This window comes from Phaethon aethereus (assembly GCF_964289735.1).
Source record: "Phaethon aethereus genome assembly, chromosome: 4".
Lineage (NCBI taxonomy): Eukaryota > Metazoa > Chordata > Aves > Phaethontiformes > Phaethontidae > Phaethon > Phaethon aethereus.
In genome coordinates, this window is record NC_138578.1 from 81144045 (window position 1) to 81162641 (window position 18597).

The following is an 18597-nucleotide window of genomic DNA, read 5'->3' on the forward strand; positions in this document are numbered from 1 at the left end:
TTTCCAAGATGCTCAACTCCGTCATCATCTTTATTTTATTGTTTTGACTTCCTGACTTGCCAGACAAATATGATTTTACCATTCAACAAACCACAGATCTTGGTCACTGAACTAAAATGTCAGACTAATCAGACTATGCATTATGTAGAACTACGTAGCTAGATTTTTCAAGGACACCAGGGCAAAAGAGGACTCCTTTCTATTACAGCCACTGCATATGAGTGCAAGTAACTCCTTATAATTAAAGTCCATGTGCAGCAAACAACTATTCCTCATTTAAAAAAAACAAAACAAAACACAAATCAATGTCCGCACATTGCCTCTGCAGTCTGAGGAAATGGACCTGAATGAAAAGGGAAATTTGAGTCCTGCTGAAGACCTGCTCAGTTAACAGCACTGTAGATTTCATGGAGAAACACTTCGTTTTCCATACGCTTCTGATACTTACATCGAATTCATTCAGTGCAGCAGCAAGCTCTCCTATGCCAGTGTGCCCCTTGTTCTCATCAGTGGGTGAGGTGGCCTGGGCAGCATTGGAGATGCCAGCAATCGCTTCTTGTACTTGCTTGAAGACATAGTCTCTGTTGGCCCTAGTGGCTGCAACGTCAGGGTGACGGAGAAATGCTTGGGATGCCGTGTACAACATAGTGGCATTCTTCTTCAGAGCACCTCGAGCTGCAGCCATTTCATCCCTGCAGTGAGGATCTTTCAGTTCCTATACAAAACCACACAATTTTTATAGTGGTAAATGAAAGTTTTCATGTTAGAATGTGTTGTCTATACAGCTTAAGTGTCCCTGCATAAACATCATCCAGTGATTTTATAGAGATGGAATCAGTGTCAGAATCTACCATAAATTATAGAAAGTAATCCCCCTCCTGCCCAAGAAAGTCCATTCCTTCTGCACCGCTACAGCTGTTACATTCTGCTCACAGTATCTTATCAAAGAGTCTATATACTTCCCACATTCAAAGACCAGCAAAAATTTATATAGAACAGTCAAAATTACTCTTCCTGACCAACTGGATTCAGTCTGCTGACTCCATAAAGGCAATGCAAATGCCTTTGGCCATCCTGTGGCAGCAAGCGCCTTATTTTTGTAAGTACTCTATCTATGTCCTTTATGAAATCATCATAAGGTAGACCTTTAAAAAAAATCAAAATAAAAATATTACGTTGATGAGTATGTTTTTAGTTCTTAAAGACCTCATAAAAATGCCTTTCATTATTTTTAATCTTTCCTTCATATCTTGTTCCATTCCTCACATCACTTAGTGTTTGTTTTAATGACATATACTTTCTTTTGCTTCCCCTGACAACAAGCATCAGATACTGTGCAATATGTGCACAGAATAAGGTGATACTGTATTATTGCTATTTAATCCATTAATCTATTTATTTACAGGATATATTACACTGTCCACAAAAATCTTTCAAAGATTAGGTAAGGTAGTCCTACCAATATCCGTAAACATTATTACATCTATTTTAAAACTATGAAAAAAGAAGTCTGGAGAGCTGAATTGCTTACTTATGTTCACCTACAGAATCTATAGCAAAAATTAAGAAATAACCCAGATATTCTGAATTTACAGGTTCTATCCATTGACTGCTTTCAACCATATCTGTCTAACAGATAACACTTTTCAGAGAGAATTAAGTTCCTAAAAACTTTATGTGGCTACAAAACAGAAGAGATGAAAGGAAAATGCATGACCTTCTAAGTAGTAAGTTCTAATGCTGTCAAGACTTTCCACAGTTAAACGGAGAACCTTACTGGCATTATAAAAATGCACCTTAAGAAGAAAATTTTGAAATGTTTATAACTAAGATGTTCTGTTAGCTTTTCTTACCTCCAATAAGAACTTAAGAGACATATACCTTCATTAGCTTTCACATTTTTCTCTTTTTCCCATATTTGTGGCTATACTCCCACAAAGGAAGTATCTAAACATACAGAATAGTACTGTTCATACAGTGGCCAGATTGTACATTTTTAATTCATTTAATTTCAGTGCAACTCTCAAAACGTTGTATTTCGTAAAGAAATGCAATAGTGATACAGAAGTAAATTGTCATTAGTGTAATGAGGAAAATAAAGTAGATAGACGGATGAATACGGAAAGCCAGCTTTCCAAATCCAGCTGTGCAATACAAAGATGACACACCCCTGAATGATTAGAGGTATTCAAATACAAATCGGGGTTGGAGAGACCTTTTCCAACTCCCCAGGGACAGCACTGTCTGGACTCTTAAAAAGAGCAGTGTTCAGGAGAAAGTTACCTTTACTACAAAGTTGTGTAATTGCAGGCATTAAATAAATGTTGTCATGACTTTCTCGTCTTTTTTCCATCTGCCTTAGTAATGAATGAACTGAGTAGCTGGTTTTTTTAAGTATCTAAAAATTAATAATGTTGGTTTTAAACATAAAGTAGATTTCTGTTCTCCCTGAATTTTAATTATACTAGACTACCAAAGAGCTTGTGCTTCACCAGCTGTCAGAGTGACCTCAAATCAGCATCTGTTAGAGTTAAATGGGAATAATCATCAAATGAAAACTATCTTTAACCTCCTGAATCACCTGTCTTTTCACCCTTCATTCTGTTATGAAAACTTGGAAAATATTCTTGGAAAAAATAGAAGCCACTTGGAAAATATTCAAGAAATTGCATTTTTTAAAAACTTCATCACATTCAAAAAAAAAAATCAATGTGATTAAATTATAGGCCACGACACAGCAATTACTTAGGTACATTTTACATTGGAATGGGACATAAAATACTAGTTCTTTAGGAGCCAGACTAACTTCCTCAACCTGTGCTTTAAAACGGACTCACCTGCTGTCGTCTAGCAGCTACGTAGTTCAGTTTTACCATCTCTTTTCCAAATTCTTTAAAGCGATTCGCTAAATCTTGCTCATTTGTTGCATTTTTCACTGCTTCTAGTGCTTCCTCTACCTAGAAAAGAACACATCAGCTCTGTTAGCACTTTATTCCAGGTGCACTCTTTGACAAAGTCTATAGCTATTCTACCCAATACTCTCTATTATACGGACCAAGTTCAGCTTCTACGTCCATCACTGTGCAGTGGCTTTATCACAGTATCACTAACTTTAATTAGGTTTCTTAATAGAGGAGCTGTCTGATTGCCATTCTGCATTACTTTCCATTCCCTGTACTTTGGTACCAAAATGGAAAGGGCATAGCTCTATTAATTCCCCCACTCACACTTATCAGATTAAATGTTTAATATCTGCACGTTTTAAAACAAAATAGATGAATATGTTCTTCATGTGTGGTACAGGCTTTATGGGAAAACAATGGGAAGTTATACATTCTGGACAAGAAATAACATTTAAAAAGGAAACAAACACCATTATGATTTAAATTTACCCTGATATACCCTAAACACTGTATCTTTGTAAGACAAATGAAACAACAATAGATTTAACCCAGAACATATTTATTATTTCTTTTTTCTCAGCTCTCAGCTTTTCTGTTTCAGTTACTTGATAGCTGAGAAAAGAATCTACCAGAGAAAACATACCTGCAGTTACTCAGTCATCCTGTAGCTAACAGCAAAGATCTAAAACCCCAGTTATACCAATAAGTTAATCTACCAAATCGATTGTGAAATTTCACCTTATGTACAGCAAGAAAAAATATCCAAAGGGATAAAATGCTCTTTTCATACAATAACTAAAGGAAATCATCCGGTGACTATATGAAAATTTGAAGTTGTATTTCCCTCCCTCACAAGATAAAAATGCAATTCCAAGCAAAAAGATTGAGAACCGAAAAGCTTCTATTCACCCTTCTTTCTAAAACCTCTCGCTTCGATTCACAAATGTGCATAAGCTTTCCACAACAGACAAAACTCGCCCTCGAAGAGAAGCAGCTAATTCTGAGAGGGACGTGTGCCTATGCAAGGACAGAAGTTTGCCACTTACTCTCCGAACGCCTCTGGGAACCCATAAATTCAGCAGTATCTGGCACCTAATGAACTTAGAAAGGCACAATTACGCGCAGAACCTGCCTTTTTATCATTTGTGCTGCTCTAACCGTGATTTCCTACCAGCGAGTGAGGACAATTTTATTTTGAGCTTTTACCTGCTTACTGAGGATTTACAAATTACAGGGCAGTAGAGTAGCAAACCCATACATTTCTATAGGAAAATCTATAATTCAAGCACATAAATCCATAGCTGTTATGTTGGAAATGTTATACTAAGTTTGAGAGCTGGAAGCTACACCTTATTCAGAATCCAGTTACCTCTTCTTTTACTCTTAAAAAGAAGAGCAGTTTTTAAAGCTGACCTACCTGCCTGCCCTAACCATTAACACAAATTACAAAAGCATCACTGTATTAACTAATCTGTTCTTGCAGGATTCCCAGCAAAATATGAACATCTTTTATTTCAGACCAAGAACCATTTAGATTAAACTACCTGAAACTTGAATCTTTAACACGTTTGTAAAGACAAGCACGGGCATGACAAATTGATACACATTTTTTGGTAAGTCCTGCCAGCTCCCTAGTCAATAAAATTGCTAGAGAATTCCTTACAGATTCCACTCTGATAATCAGATTTCAAAAGATGCTGATCACACTCTATCGTGGCAGTCTGGGCTCAAGCCCATGAAATTTCAAAATGAAGAAATTGGTTAGGAGAAGTATTTGAAAGGCCATGAGCACAAATCCCTTTTCAATTGTAATTTCTTTTACAAACTCATGTTGGAGCAAGTTCTCTGGCCGCAAAAAACACGACTTCCCTTAACTGTACAGATGTGTTCCTCTGATTAACTAACATGTAATTAATTACAATAGACTCATAATTCTGTATGTGCGTGATCACGTACTATGTTAGTCTATCCTATTTTATGAGTGTTACACAAGCTTCACTGCAATAAGCACTATTACTAATTTTAGGAATGCAAAAGGGAATCTGAAATAAATGACCAAGCGTCCTCCCAGAAAGCACCTGCCTATATTCGCTCCAAAACATTAATTAAAATCCCATAAAGTCTGAAGCGTAAGTCGCTCCTTTGACGTGCTTTCAGTAAAAGCTGATTACAGTTCAGTTAAGTACAAAACAGGCTTCATAAATGTGACATGCAGAATTATTTTAGTTTTTTGTTTTTCATGGTTAACTTGAACCAGTCTTTGAATGCAACCTTTGAGTCAATACAAGAGCTGTCCCTTCATCAATTTTGTAAAATATAAACAATTTTCCCCTAGTAATATCATTTTTATTCATCTAAAATTAGTTTGCATTACAAAATGGTAAGATTAAAATATATACACTGTCAATCCTCAGAAATAAATTACCCTTTTTAACCTAAAAAAAACCCCAAAAAATCAAATTTAAGGTTTGTAAGTTGACTTTTGCTAAAAAAAAAAAAGGTATGTCTGGCTTCTTGGAAACAGGATTCATAATAACATCTGATAAATGCAAGGATTACAAACCACATTGCCGTACACTGCCCTTGCAAATCTCGGGTGCAAACTGTGTAAGTAAATACACCCTCTAACAAAACAGCATTGGATGTTTGTGTTTTAAATAACAGAGTACGCTGCTGTAACAGATGGAAGAAATCTCAGATGCGAGAACAATATTTCTCATCGCCTATAAAAAACCCTGAATCTGAATTTTAATCGCAACGTTTAGAAAAATCTGTTGTTTATATTATTAAAGCGTTAGGCTCACTAGCAAAGGGTTATTTGAATTACAGTTGCATGGAGTATTATAGTGGGGAAAAATTAAAAGCATATTCGAGAGAGACAATGTTTACACTGCACGTAATCAGAGCCACTTGCTGACAGTCACGAGAGCAGCATTCTGTTCATTAGAGCAGAGCTCACTAGAATCGGTGCAGAAAAATCTCCCTTTTTCATTATGAAAACTGTTTTCAAACGATTTAGCTTATCTGCACAGTCTGCAAGTTGAAGGGTTCTCATCGGTTTCCCAGAACACAATATTGTTCTACAGTTACACTGCTAAAAAAGACAAAGCGAACAAAAAATAAAAGACTTTCTGGACAGTTATTAAAAAGTAACTCTCCATCTCCTCTGCTAAACTCACACGTGCACTCTGCAGGCTTTAAATAGTCTGTATATGAGTTTCTGCAAAATTTTGTTTTGTTTCAGAGGTTGTTGTTTATTTGTTAACGCAATAAAAGTTTAAATTGTCCAATAATAATAATAATAATAAAAAATTACTTTTCCCACTTTCAGCTGCAAAGCCTTTTAATACTCCAGTACAAAAACATGAACGGTGGCAGGCAAAGCAAATACAAATCCAGACCAGGCTCTGTAGCAATCTTTAATTGCTCTTTGATGACTGATTAGATTCTTCCTCTTTGATGACTGATTAGACGCTTGTACTATTGTCTCACTCCAAGTTAAAGGTTCAATCTTTTGATACAGCCAGAAGTCAGGCAGGGGAGTAGAATACCTGTAGTACCTACACTCTGCCACAAGGTAGCAATACTTTACAAGTACTGAGTAAGTAAACCGGCAGGATAAGAGGCGAGTTAAGTAAATGCACCTGTACAGAGAGCTGCTTAACAGCAGGACTAGTCCAGGCATTGAAGATATCTGATAATTGTCACTTTAAGTCTCCAAAAATTATCTCTTAAAAAAAAAAAAACCCAAACCTGATGTAGAAATGTGTTATCTTGTACTTCTTGTTCAATACTTCAAGAAAATACAGCGAAATAGGGTAAGAAATGTGAACAATGACACCCATTACTGATTCGTTCCCTATTTTTCTACACACAACACGTATAAAAAGAATAGAGAATATTAAAAACGCATACGATTTTCAGGTGTGACAGCAGCCTCATGACGTCAGCCATATCAGCCAGGATGAGCAAGCGAGTGACAGCAGAAAGCAAGGCACGAGCAGCCCGCACCATGGTGCCCCGCTTCACGGAGGAGCACGGGTCGTCAGCAAACTCCGAGGAGGCGATTCGCATTGTTTCTCCTAGAATTGAAAACCAAAAGGGTAATTAAAGATAAGTTTTACGCGTGCATTGTTTTGTTCCAGAGAGTATAAGCATCTCACTAAATAAACTAACTGCTGTTAGGAGAAAATTAAGGGCGTAGTTACTGAATAATGAATCGTTCAAGGAGAAATATTTTCTTAAAACACGTGCAGGAAATGCCTCAGTGCTCTTTGCCTTTTTTTCTTTATTCCCAAACTGCTCTTCTTCTAGAGCAGCAACCTGTAACACCTAAAAACGAAACCAAAACACCGAGACAGCCTGCTGAGCACACCAGCACAGCGTAAGAAGAACAGCGGCGGTGTTACAGAAATACAGCACTTGCCTGCTCTGGTGGGGAGCACGGGACGGAGCACCCCAACAGCCTCATCCCAATCGCATCGCTCTACACTTCTGCCTTCAAACTACACCCTTCTCCTGAACTCCTGCTTCCCAGGCCTCACCTTCTTGCACAGATATCTACTCTGCTTTCCTCCACCTAGAAGAGCTATCACTCCTATCAAAGATTTTTTTTTTTCCTAGTCATAGAACCATAGAAACATTTACGTTGGAAAAGACCTTTAAGATCATCAAGTCCAACTGCAAACCTAAACATTGCCAAGTCCACCACTAAACCATGACCTTCAAAGGTCATCTCGTCCAACCCGCTGCAAGGAGCAGGGACATCTTCAGCCAGAGCAGGTTGCTCAGAGCCCCGTCCAGCCTGACCTGGGATGTTTCCAGGGATGGGGCATCTACCACCCCTCTGAGCAACTTGTGACAGGGTTTTACCACCCATGTCCCGAAGTGCCACATCTACACATCCTTTTAAATACCTCCAGAGATGGTGAGTCAACCACCTCCCTGGGCAGCCTGTGCCAATGACTGACAACCCTTTCAGTGAAGAAATTTTTCCTAATATCCAATCTAAACCTCCCCGGTGCAAATCAAGGATGTTTCCTCTCATTCTATCACTTATTACTTGGGAGAAGAGACCAACCCCCACCTCACCAGAACCCCCTTTCAGGTAGTTGTAGAGAGCGATGAGGGCTCCCCTCAGCCTCCTCTTCTCCAGACTCAACACCCCCAGTTCCCTCAGCCGCTCCTCAGAAGACTTGTGCTCCAGACCTCTCACCAGCTCCGTTACCCTTCTCTGGACACGCTCCAGCACCTCAACATCCTTCTTGTAGTGAGGGGCCCAACACTGAACACAGGATTCAAGGTGCAGCCTCACCAGTGCCCAGTACAGGGGCACGATCCCTGCCCTGCTCCTGCTGGCCACACTATTTCTGATACAGGCCAGGACGCTGTTGGCCTTCTTGGCCACCTGGGCACACTGCCGGCTCATGTTCAGCCAGCTGTCAACCAGCACCCCCAGGTCCCTTTCCGCCGGGCAGCTCTCCAGCCACTCCTCCCCAAGCCTGTAGCGTTGCATGGGGTTGTTGTGGCCAAAGTGCAGGACCCGGCACTTGGCCTTGTTGAATCTCACGATTCCCTTTGTGACCATCGCTGCTATGGTGTTACTGCCCAGTCTTGTCTACTCACTCTACCTATTCACCCCCCAAGACCGCCTTGATATGCCCATAGGTGCCTCTCTGTGGACGAAGTAAACACTCTCTTGTACAACAAATGAAACATGCTGGTGCCTGGACACATTATTCCTGTTTATTCCAGCAGCAAGGATCTTATTCAACATGGTACTTGGTAACTAAATCAAGATTTTTAATGACTAACTTTACTGCTGCTTTTTAGCAGACGGAAGTATTAAAAAAGAACAAACATTACTTAACGGTATCAGCACTGAAAGAGCTTGAGTTCTTCCTGAAAAGCTGAAATCTAATAACTTTCAGCTACTTAAGGAAATACTGCTTTTAAAGGAGTTTAGACTAGGACTAGCCTGGAATAGAGTAGCAAAATCAGGACAGGGAGAACCTGAAGGAACTACCTGATCAGGAAGAAAGGTGAGCCATGGAGAGTGCAGTGCCTCCAGAGAAGCAGGCAAGATGTCAGTGGCAAAGACCTTGAAATCAGAAAGTGGGAAAGTTTTTCCCCCTGTATTTACAGCAAGGATTAACTTGCTTACTGGGCATAAATGATTTTTCAAAATCATAATCGTCTTTCAAAGATTTGACAATGTAATTTAAGCCAACCAAACACGAAGCTCAACCAAAAAGGTAAATGTCCCATTAAATTACACAGAAATGTGGTTAACCTCACAAGGAGGTCAGGTAAATTCTGGTATCTAAGGAAGACTTAGTGAATGAAAAATAAAGAGCACACCACTGGAAGTCAAATAAACTAATAGTTTAATGCAGTGGTAGTTGAAAAAGAATGGCATGTATCTTTTCTGTTCACATATGACTCGCAGAAGACGGTGAAGGGATTTCTGCCATAGGACATTTCTTTTTTTGTAACTACCAGAAAAGCAACAATATAGCACATAGACCATACAGAACCCAGAACAATTCCAGACCCCTAAAAAATAAGCTTTTCACTAATCATCTGGAAAACAGAATGATGCATTTATATTTCAGAAGTTGCTTGCAAAATAATATGGTTCTAGATACAGGAAGAGGAGTCTGGACCTATCAATAAAACAAAAAAATAAATATTTATACTAATAACTATTCTGCAAGTATTATTGTAACATCAGAACTGAAATCCAGCTGATTCCTAATTGTGATGTGAACATCAAGGATGAATTGACTAGAATACGTACAATAGACTTTAGAGAAAATGCTGAGACCCCCAGAAAAAAATCACTCACTCAAAAACATTCTAATAACCTTTTTGAACAAACTGCAATCTTAAAAATTGTTATGAAGTAAAAGAATGTTATTGTAGGCAACAGGGAAAACACGCATCACTTGTAATCTATGTTCATCCTTGTAGGAATGAGAGATTACACTATAAATCCAATCTATGAGAAAAACACTTGTGGATTTTAAATGATTCCAAAAGGCTACGGACAACAACCCACTCCAGAAACCTCTAAACAGAAATCCTAGGCACTCGCTGGCTCTGCGGTCAGAAGCACCTTTGCTGTATCTGCACTGTCGTGGTCCCGCGGACGAGTCTTGCTCAGAGCCAGTTCTAACTAGGCTAGACGGTGCCACGCTGGTGACTCAAGATCCAAGTTAGTGCGGCTCTGTAGGGCTGCCCTGCTGTTATGCAGCGTTACTAACTTCACACCAGCTTGGGTATCTCCAAAATGTGTTGCGTTCTGCTGCGTAGACTTGTTAAAAGTATTTAAAAGAAGCTAGCCCAGCTACGGAATACAATCCCACCAATATATTACCTGGAAATATATTGTGGCTATGCCAAGCAAAAATAGATTTTTAAGATGATCTACAGACTTAGTTTTCTTTATACTGTTATCCGTTGCTGAAAGAAAGCTCCGGAATCAAGTTGCTTTTCTAAAGTTCATCATTCTCTAAATGCATCATAAACTTTCGGCGGTTTCTATATTTAAGTTTGGTTGTTACGACATTCATCACAGTTTTATTCATTGATATAATAAAAGTTTATGCCTGTGCAGCTGAATTAATAGGTTTATGTTAATTTTCACCTATCTTGCTACTATACTGCCTGAAAATCCACTCCATCGTATTTCCTCCATGACACTTTCAAGCAGAGAGCATCTGTCTTGTCCGGACTGCCCATGCGGTGCCCAACCAGCCAGCCAGCAGCAAGGACAAGGTTGAATTGCACCTGCCTTGCTCTTGGTGTGAACAATAGTCTGAGTTTTTACTTTGTTTTTTTCTCTCTCCAATTGCTGATTTTTAATTATTTTCTTAAAATTGTGTTTATGTTCTTTTGCATACGTTGAAACTGGACAACAATTTAAATATATTAGGAGCTATCAAGAGCTCAATAATTATGCAAGCCTCATTTCCCTAGGAAATCAGGCTGAAACAGGAGCAAACAACATTTAAAACGATATTTTATACTAACACAAACTTTGCTATTATTAAAAAATAAAAAGAATAAATCCTGTTTGTGTCCAGTGTAGAAGCTCAGAAAGAAAGGACTTCTAATGTGAAATCAAAGCATATTCATATTGCTTTTAAGACCATTATAACAACATTTTTAAAAAATCCCAGATGGCATAACTTCCCATAAGACTATGCAAATACTGGAGGAGTGACTAAAGACAGCCACAATGAATAATTCCCATCAGAACTCTTTTCCTTATTTTATTGCCATTAGGACTGCATATTCTTATGATAAATTGTGTGCAGTGTATCTTGGACGATAAGCTGATAATATACAATTTCAGCAGAAAAATTCAAAAGGCTCATTTCTAAGGCTGCATACTTTTCTTAGATTTCCATAAGGTTGCCAAAACTCTCAAAAGATTTCTTAAAAGAAAAGGGACAAACAATCATTGTCAGATAAAGAGAAAAGAAAACAAAATTCTAAAACGCTTAAATGCTCAGCATCACAGAGTCAAAGTTCTAGGTACCTGGTCTCCGCAGAGAAACAACAAGGTTTCTGTGGTGGAAAACCACAGTTTGCTGTACCTACGTTCCCAGGCATTTTACCAGTGTGCCAAAAACATCGCTGAAACTCGAAGAAAGGAACTGTAAGGCCACAAAGATTGTTCTGTCACATACTTTACATCAAACAGATATCGTAAAAAAAAATACCAACAACTCTTGGCTGTGAGTGTGCTAAAAACTGGGAATGAAATTTCCACAAATCTGTTTTTTATTATTATTTTTGAGTTAGTGACTCAAATATTACATGTAAAAGGAGTGGCTGAGAGCTACCACAGAACAGCTTAGAGTCTAGCATGTGGGCAAAGTTTGCATTTGAATTTCCTGACCTGGGAATTTGAGTCAAAATGTGGACAATTGGATTCATCTAATCAGTGGAACAGTTGGGAAGGTATCATCTCCCCTTCAGTTATTTATTAAACAAAATGAACTATCACAACTTTATGGAGAAAGCTTGATCAAATATGCACTCTTAGATCACAAGTATGGACAGTGACAAGGGGTGTTCCCCAGGGCTCGGTTCTGGGGCCAGTCTTGTTCAATATCTTCATCAACGATCTGGATGAGGGGATCGAGTGCTCCCTCAGTAAGTTTGCAGATGACACCAAGTTGGGTGGGAGTGTTGATCTGCTGGAGGGTAGGAGGGCTCTGCAGAGGGATCTGGACAGGCTGGATCGATGGGCAGAGGTCAACTGTATGAGGTTTAATAAGGCCAAGTGCCGGGTCCTGCACTTGGGTCACAACAACCCCAGGCAACGCTACAGGCTTGGGGAGGAGTGGCTGGAGAGCTGCCTGGCGGAAAGGGACCTGGGGGTGCTGGTTGACAGCCGGCTGAACATGAGCCGGCAGTGTGCCCAGGTGGCCAAGAAGGCCAACAGCGTCCTGGCCTGTATCAGCAATAGTGTGGCCAGCAGGAGCAGGGCAGGGATCGTGCCCCTGTACTGGGCACTGGTGAGGCTGCACCTTGAATATTGTGTTCAGTGTTGGGCCCCTCACTACAAGAAGGATGCTGAGGTGCTGGAGCGTGTCCAGAGAAGGGCAACGGAGCTGGGGAGGGGTCTGGAGCACAAGTCTTCTGAGGAGCGGCTGAGGGAACTGGGGGTGTTCAGTCTGGAGAAGAGGAGGCTGAGGGGAGCCCTCATCGCTCTCTACAACTACCTGAAAGGGGGTTGTAGTGAGGCGGGTGTTGGTCTCTTCTCCCAAGTAACTAGTGATAGGACAAGAGGAAATGGCCTCAAATTGTGCCAGGGGAGGTTTAGGTTGGATATTAGGAAAAATTTCTTTACAGAGAGAGTGGTCAAGCATTGGCACAGGCTGCCCAGGGAGGTGGTGGAGTCACCATCACTGGAAGTGTTCAGAAAACATGTAGACGTGGAACTTCAGGATATGGTTTAGTGGGCTTGGTGGGGTTGGGTTGATGGTTGAACTTGATGATCTTAAAGGTCTTTTCCAACCTTAATGATTCTGTGATCATATCTTGCTGAATGAACCCAAAGGGATACATGCAGTGAGAGGTATGAGAAGCCCAGCACGTTTTTCCCTTCTTTAAGCTCTAAGTTAGATTCAGATGAGAAGGAAGTGATTCTGAGCATCCAGCAACAAAACTTTTGTATGTCAAAGTACATGAACTTTAGGTATATCCAAGATGAGATGAAATGTCAGCCAAACCAAGCTTTGGATTTTGAAATCAGATGCCTACAAACTGTTTAACTCAAATTTTGTTACTGAGGCAATTTTACAGTTTTCTGCCAAAAAAAGTCTCTAGCTTCAGATAAATATTAATATTGAACTATGAAAGAAGGAAAACGTATTTGGTAATTGGCCAGTGGCACTAGGAAAGCAAGCAGGAAAATTATCTTCTTAGGCTTGGCTATCCAAGGACATACAACTAGCAAATATATTTGAAAATCAACACTGGTGGAGAGAGGGAAAACACATGGAGGGTCAAAACAACAGTTTAAAAAGTTTGGGTTAGTTATTTTAGCTTAGAAAGCTAAAGTTAGGTGAAATAAATCATCTCCAAAATAATTAAGCAGAAAGTATCAAATAGACATAAACAAATAAGCAAATAAAAAAAGTATTAGTATAGAAGGTCATAGAAGGTTGTTTAAATCTCATAAAGAATGAGTAGTTCATAATTTAAAATATAATAACCTAGAAAGCCAGCTGTTACTAGGGAGGAAGGATTGTCTATCTCAGTGCCAATTAACATATTTTTATCCTTGTACAACAATAGTATCAAACTGCTCTTAGGCCAAAGGTAATGTTGGAGCTACAGCTAGTCAAATTATTTTTCACAGAAACCTTTTTACCTGGAAGAAGCCTACCCTACTTTCCGCTATCCATTTCTTTCCAAATTCATTTCAAGTTATTCTGTAATCTATACTAAATTACTTTCAGTGAAAATTAGGTCAAAGCAAGAAACACAACTATCTTGAGTCATCAGGTCTGCTTCCTTGCACTGCAGACAGTCATGTCATAATATAATTAATAATAATCTCAATATGATAATAACTACACTCACAAACTTAGCAAGCTTCCATCTCAGAAACAGATCAGACATTTAACCCCAATTAATCCTACTGGATTCATTCCAAAATGAACTCCAGAATCTGACAGGTTTTTCATTAGAGACACTTTAATTCCATACTGACTGTAATTGTAGATAATTTATACCCATTTCTTCTCATGCCCCATTCGTCCTTCAATTTAAGTAAGTATTCGTCTTCCACTGTTTCCTATCGTCCCTTTCTTGCTTCATGCATTGTTGCGATGAGCCATGACAGATTAAAGGCAGTACTTCAGTGGCCTCTTATTGCACAGAATATCCATTCCTATCACCACTTCAGCAGCCCTGTGAAACAATTATGTCCCTGGAACACATGTGTTAAGCACTGCAGTTTTCTAGGAGATATCATTTGCAGCTATGAGAAGTACTCCACCCGATACCTTGCAGAATTCATGTAGCTTTTTTGTCACACGCATAGTGCCTGCCACTTTCTTGCCAACACCCACATACTAAATTCTTTGGCACCCTGCTTTCAGGAAATTTAAGCATTTAATTTACATTTTGTAAATTAAGAGTCTTAGTTGGGTTAGAAAGTGATTTAAAAAACCTCGAACTTTCAGTGGAGAAAGTCCCTATTAGCCACCTTAAGAAATGCCCATCATAAAAAGACAACTAAAAAACCCACCAAATCAAAACAAAAAATAACCAAAACCTCCAACCTACCCCCCCAAAAAAGAAAAAAACCCTGAACACTGAAATCCAGCTTAATTCCTGAATTCTAATGAATACTGGTAGAACTGCTGCTTGTGTGAAATTAGGACTCATAGCTGGAAAACATTTCATGCGCTTAGATCCGTTTTGCGTGAGGGTGAAAGGTTTTTAATTTCTTTGAGAATTCTCTTCTTTTTACCTCATGCAGCCCACAACACCACTGGCCGCCTTTGCGTATTGCCAGCAGGTCGAGGGAGGTGATCCTTGCCCTCTACTCTGCGCTGGTGAGGCCACGCCTGGAGCACTGCACCAGTGCTGGGCTCCTCAGAGCAAGAGGGACACAGACACACTGGAGAGAGCCCAGTGAAGGGCCACGAAGATGATGAAGGGACTGGAGCATCTCTGCTATGAGGACAGGCTGAGAGAGCTGGAACTGTTCAGCCTGGAGAAGAGAAGGCTCCGAGGGGTCTTATCAAGGTATGTAAATACCTGAAGGGCGGGTGCAAAGAGGACGGAGCCGGGCTCTTTCCAGTGGTGCCCAGTGACAGGACAAGGGGCAACGAGCGCAAACTGAAACACAGGAGGGTCCCTCTGAACATCAGAAAACACCTTTTTTACTGTGAGGTTGACTGAACACTGGAAAAAGTTGTCCTGAGAGGTTGTGGAGTCTCCACCCTTGGAGATATTCAAAAGCCATTTGGACACAGTCCTGGGCAACCAGCACTAGGTGGCCCTGCTTCAGCAGGATGATTGGACCAGATGACTTCCAGAAGTCCCTCCAACCTCAACCATTCTATGATTCTGTGAATCCAATAACAGCCACACAACGAGCTACTTTGGTGCACTAGAAGATGTGTCCAAAGTTACTATCTAGGTTCTGGGATCTCATCAATCTGAGAAGGTTCAAACCTACAGCTACCATCTCCCAACATCATTATCAAACCACTTTGCTTGCTCTGACAGGATTTAACTGGGAGACCTACTCTATGTATCCTCCCTTGAGGGGTAATGTGAGATTAGATGTAGTCATACGCACTTTCGCCTAACAAAGTTACAGCACCTAGAAATGGAGTTCTTTAGACCCGATTCTCAAAAAACCCCTCTTCCTTTAGATTTTTAAAATAAGACGTCATTTCATTTTGGATATTAAAATCAGGCATTTATATAGGAGCAGCTAAAGATGTCTTTACATGCATCTAACCACAACCACGTACCCATACAAGTCACCTAGTAATCTGTGTAAGGTAATTCAAGTACTATGGGCTTAACTTCTGCAAAAAGCTATCAAGAGATGATAGCAAACGTCACCAAAATTCTGAATGATTTAGTATAACCCAAAACCTGAACATCCCAAAAAATGAATGTCAAAAGGGCAAAGGAATATACGATCCACTGCATGTCTCATGTTGAATCCTATTCGAATTTCTACTTCTCATCATTAAAGTCTTAAAATGGAATAAGGTCCCAAACAACTGGAAAGGTGTTAATTGATCACTACACATAGAAAGCAAAAATGAACCTGAGGGGACAAAAAAGCAGAAAAACAGATGAAATCAACAACTCTATATGTTTATTCCTATCATTTTATATACATATATATGCATATTAAAACACTAAATATACAAATCCATTCAGAAATTTTATCTATTCTGAATATATTGCCTGAAACTATTCAGCTGATTGCTTCCTATTTTTTACTGAAAAGAAATTATTTTTATTATACCAGTAGCTAAGGAAAGTGTTAATAAACAACAGAAATGTGTAAGTATCCCATGATGTTCTTAGACAGATACACACACAAAAAAATATGTACATATCTATGCATGTACCTCAAAGTGAAATTAAAGGGTGATGACATGATTTTTTTCAAAAAATAAACAACCTTCAAGTTGTCACTTACAAAATGCAACCATGCTATTTTCATAAATGCGGGCTTTCATAGGATTTAGTTGACAAATAAGTATTCTGATAAAAACCTGTTTAAAATTACCAGTGTGGCCATGATAAGTGGAGTACCAGATTACTAATATTTACAAAAATAACAACCAGGCTAAATAACCAGCCTTACTGGTAACACTTGTCTTTGTGAATCCCCAGCCTCTGAGAGCACTGGGAGAGAAGGCAGGCAGGCTTACCCTTCGTTAGGGAATGTTGATAAATAGACTGGACATGACTAAGTCCATAAGTTGTGATGGAGTTCACCCACAGATGCCAAGGGAGCTGCCCCAGTTCACTCTCAATTACCCCTGAAAGATCATGGTGATCGATTGGGGTAGCTTCCTGAAGAGTGGAAGAAAGCAAATGTTACTCCTTTCTTTGAGAAGGGAAAGCAAGAGGATCCAGAGAGCTGCAGGCCAGCCAGCCTCACCTCGATCCCTCTAAAAGATGGAGCAAATACTCCTGGAAGCCATTTCCAAACCTATGAAGGAAAGAAAGGTGATTGGCAAGAGTCAGCATTAATTTATGAAGGGGAAGCCATGCTCAAGCTTTCTGATCACCTTCTACAATGACATAACAAGGGGAATCATAGAATGGTTTGGGTTGCAAGGGACCTTTAAAGATCACCCAGTAATGCACCCTTGCAGCAAAGGTCAACAGCACCCTGGGCTGCATTAGGAACAGTGTTACAAGCAAGGTCAGGGGAGATGATCCTTCTTCTCTATTCGGCACAGGTGAGACCACACCTGCAGCATTGTATCCAGTTCTGGGCTCACCAGTAAAAGAAAGCCACGGGCATACTGGGGCAAAAACCAAAAAAGGGCCACTAGATGATTACGGTATTGGATTATCTGTCACATGAGAACAGGCTGAGAGAGCCAGATTGTGCAAGGAGACCTTCTCTGTGCAAATACCTGATAGGAGGGAATGAAGAACAAGGCTCTTCTCAGTGCTATATAATAAAGGACAAGAGCCAATGGACATAAATAGAAAAGGATTTTCTTTTTTATTTTTTTTTTTTACTTATCTTTTATCGTGAAAGTGATCAAAAACCATATTGTGGCTTCCCAGGGAGGTTGTGGAGTCTCCGTCAGTGGAGTTACCCAAAATCTGACTGGACATCGTTCTGGGCAACCTGCTCTGGCTGATCCTGCTTTAAGCAGGGGCACTGAACTACACTATCTGTAGAGGTCCCAGCCTCCGTGATTCTGTGAAATCTCTCCTTCCTCCAGATATCAAACAGTTTCAGGAGTGTGCACTACGGCTGGTACCACGACAGTGCTGGAACAAGACATGAACTGTACAATTTCTTACCACTGGAAGTCAAGATGATCTACTCTCTGGCTCTTACCAGCTCTTTTATTCAGATGCAATCACATAATGTTTAACAGTAGTGCCAAAAGTAAAACAAATATTTTGATCATGGCTTCTTTAGGACTAATATGTAATTTGCAGTATTGTGAAAAACAAAGACACAGTCACTTTGTTTTATGGACACAGAACGGGAATCCTGTTTAAAAGAGGTTACTCTCTTCAACTAATTTTCTTATGACGCAAGACTAAGTTGGAGCGGCAATAATTGTGTTTCCTTTGCCTGACACACGCATACACAACTCCTGCTGCCTTTACTGTGCCAATTCTGGAGGGCATTTCCCACTATGACAAACTGGTTTTCTAGAAGCTGGCAAAAACCTAAGCAGACAAAAAACCTACCTATTTTCTACTTGCTCATCGGACTGAGCTGTTTTCTTTTACATCAAAAAAATGTCAAGGCCAACACGATGGGCTGAAAACACATTGAAAAATAACGGTAAAATTCATAGCATTTAAATAACAAACTATGAATTTGATTCCATGCAGTTTACAAAAAAAGGCCCTGTAGAGGTAGATACACTTCATATGCACACATAAAAAGCTGTCAATTTTCATACACCATTTGCTATGGAAATCATTGATT

The 18597-nt window shown here is 39.7% G+C and overlaps 1 protein-coding gene across 3 annotated transcripts in view; it reads right to left on the reverse strand.

Moving 5' to 3' along the window:
* CTNNA2 (catenin alpha 2) overlaps positions 1–18597 on the reverse strand; it is a gene marked incomplete at both ends in the record, with an annotated part of 469340 nt that overhangs the window by 390817 nt on the left and 59926 nt on the right. For all 3 annotated transcript variants that reach the window (XM_081998803.1, XM_081998802.1, XM_081998801.1), the window contains 3 exons: positions 449–715; positions 2838–2957; positions 6819–6985. In XM_081998803.1, coding sequence (XP_081854929.1) covers positions 449–715; positions 2838–2957; positions 6819–6985 — 554 coding nt within the window. The remainder of the gene's footprint in view (positions 1–448; positions 716–2837; positions 2958–6818; positions 6986–18597) is intronic.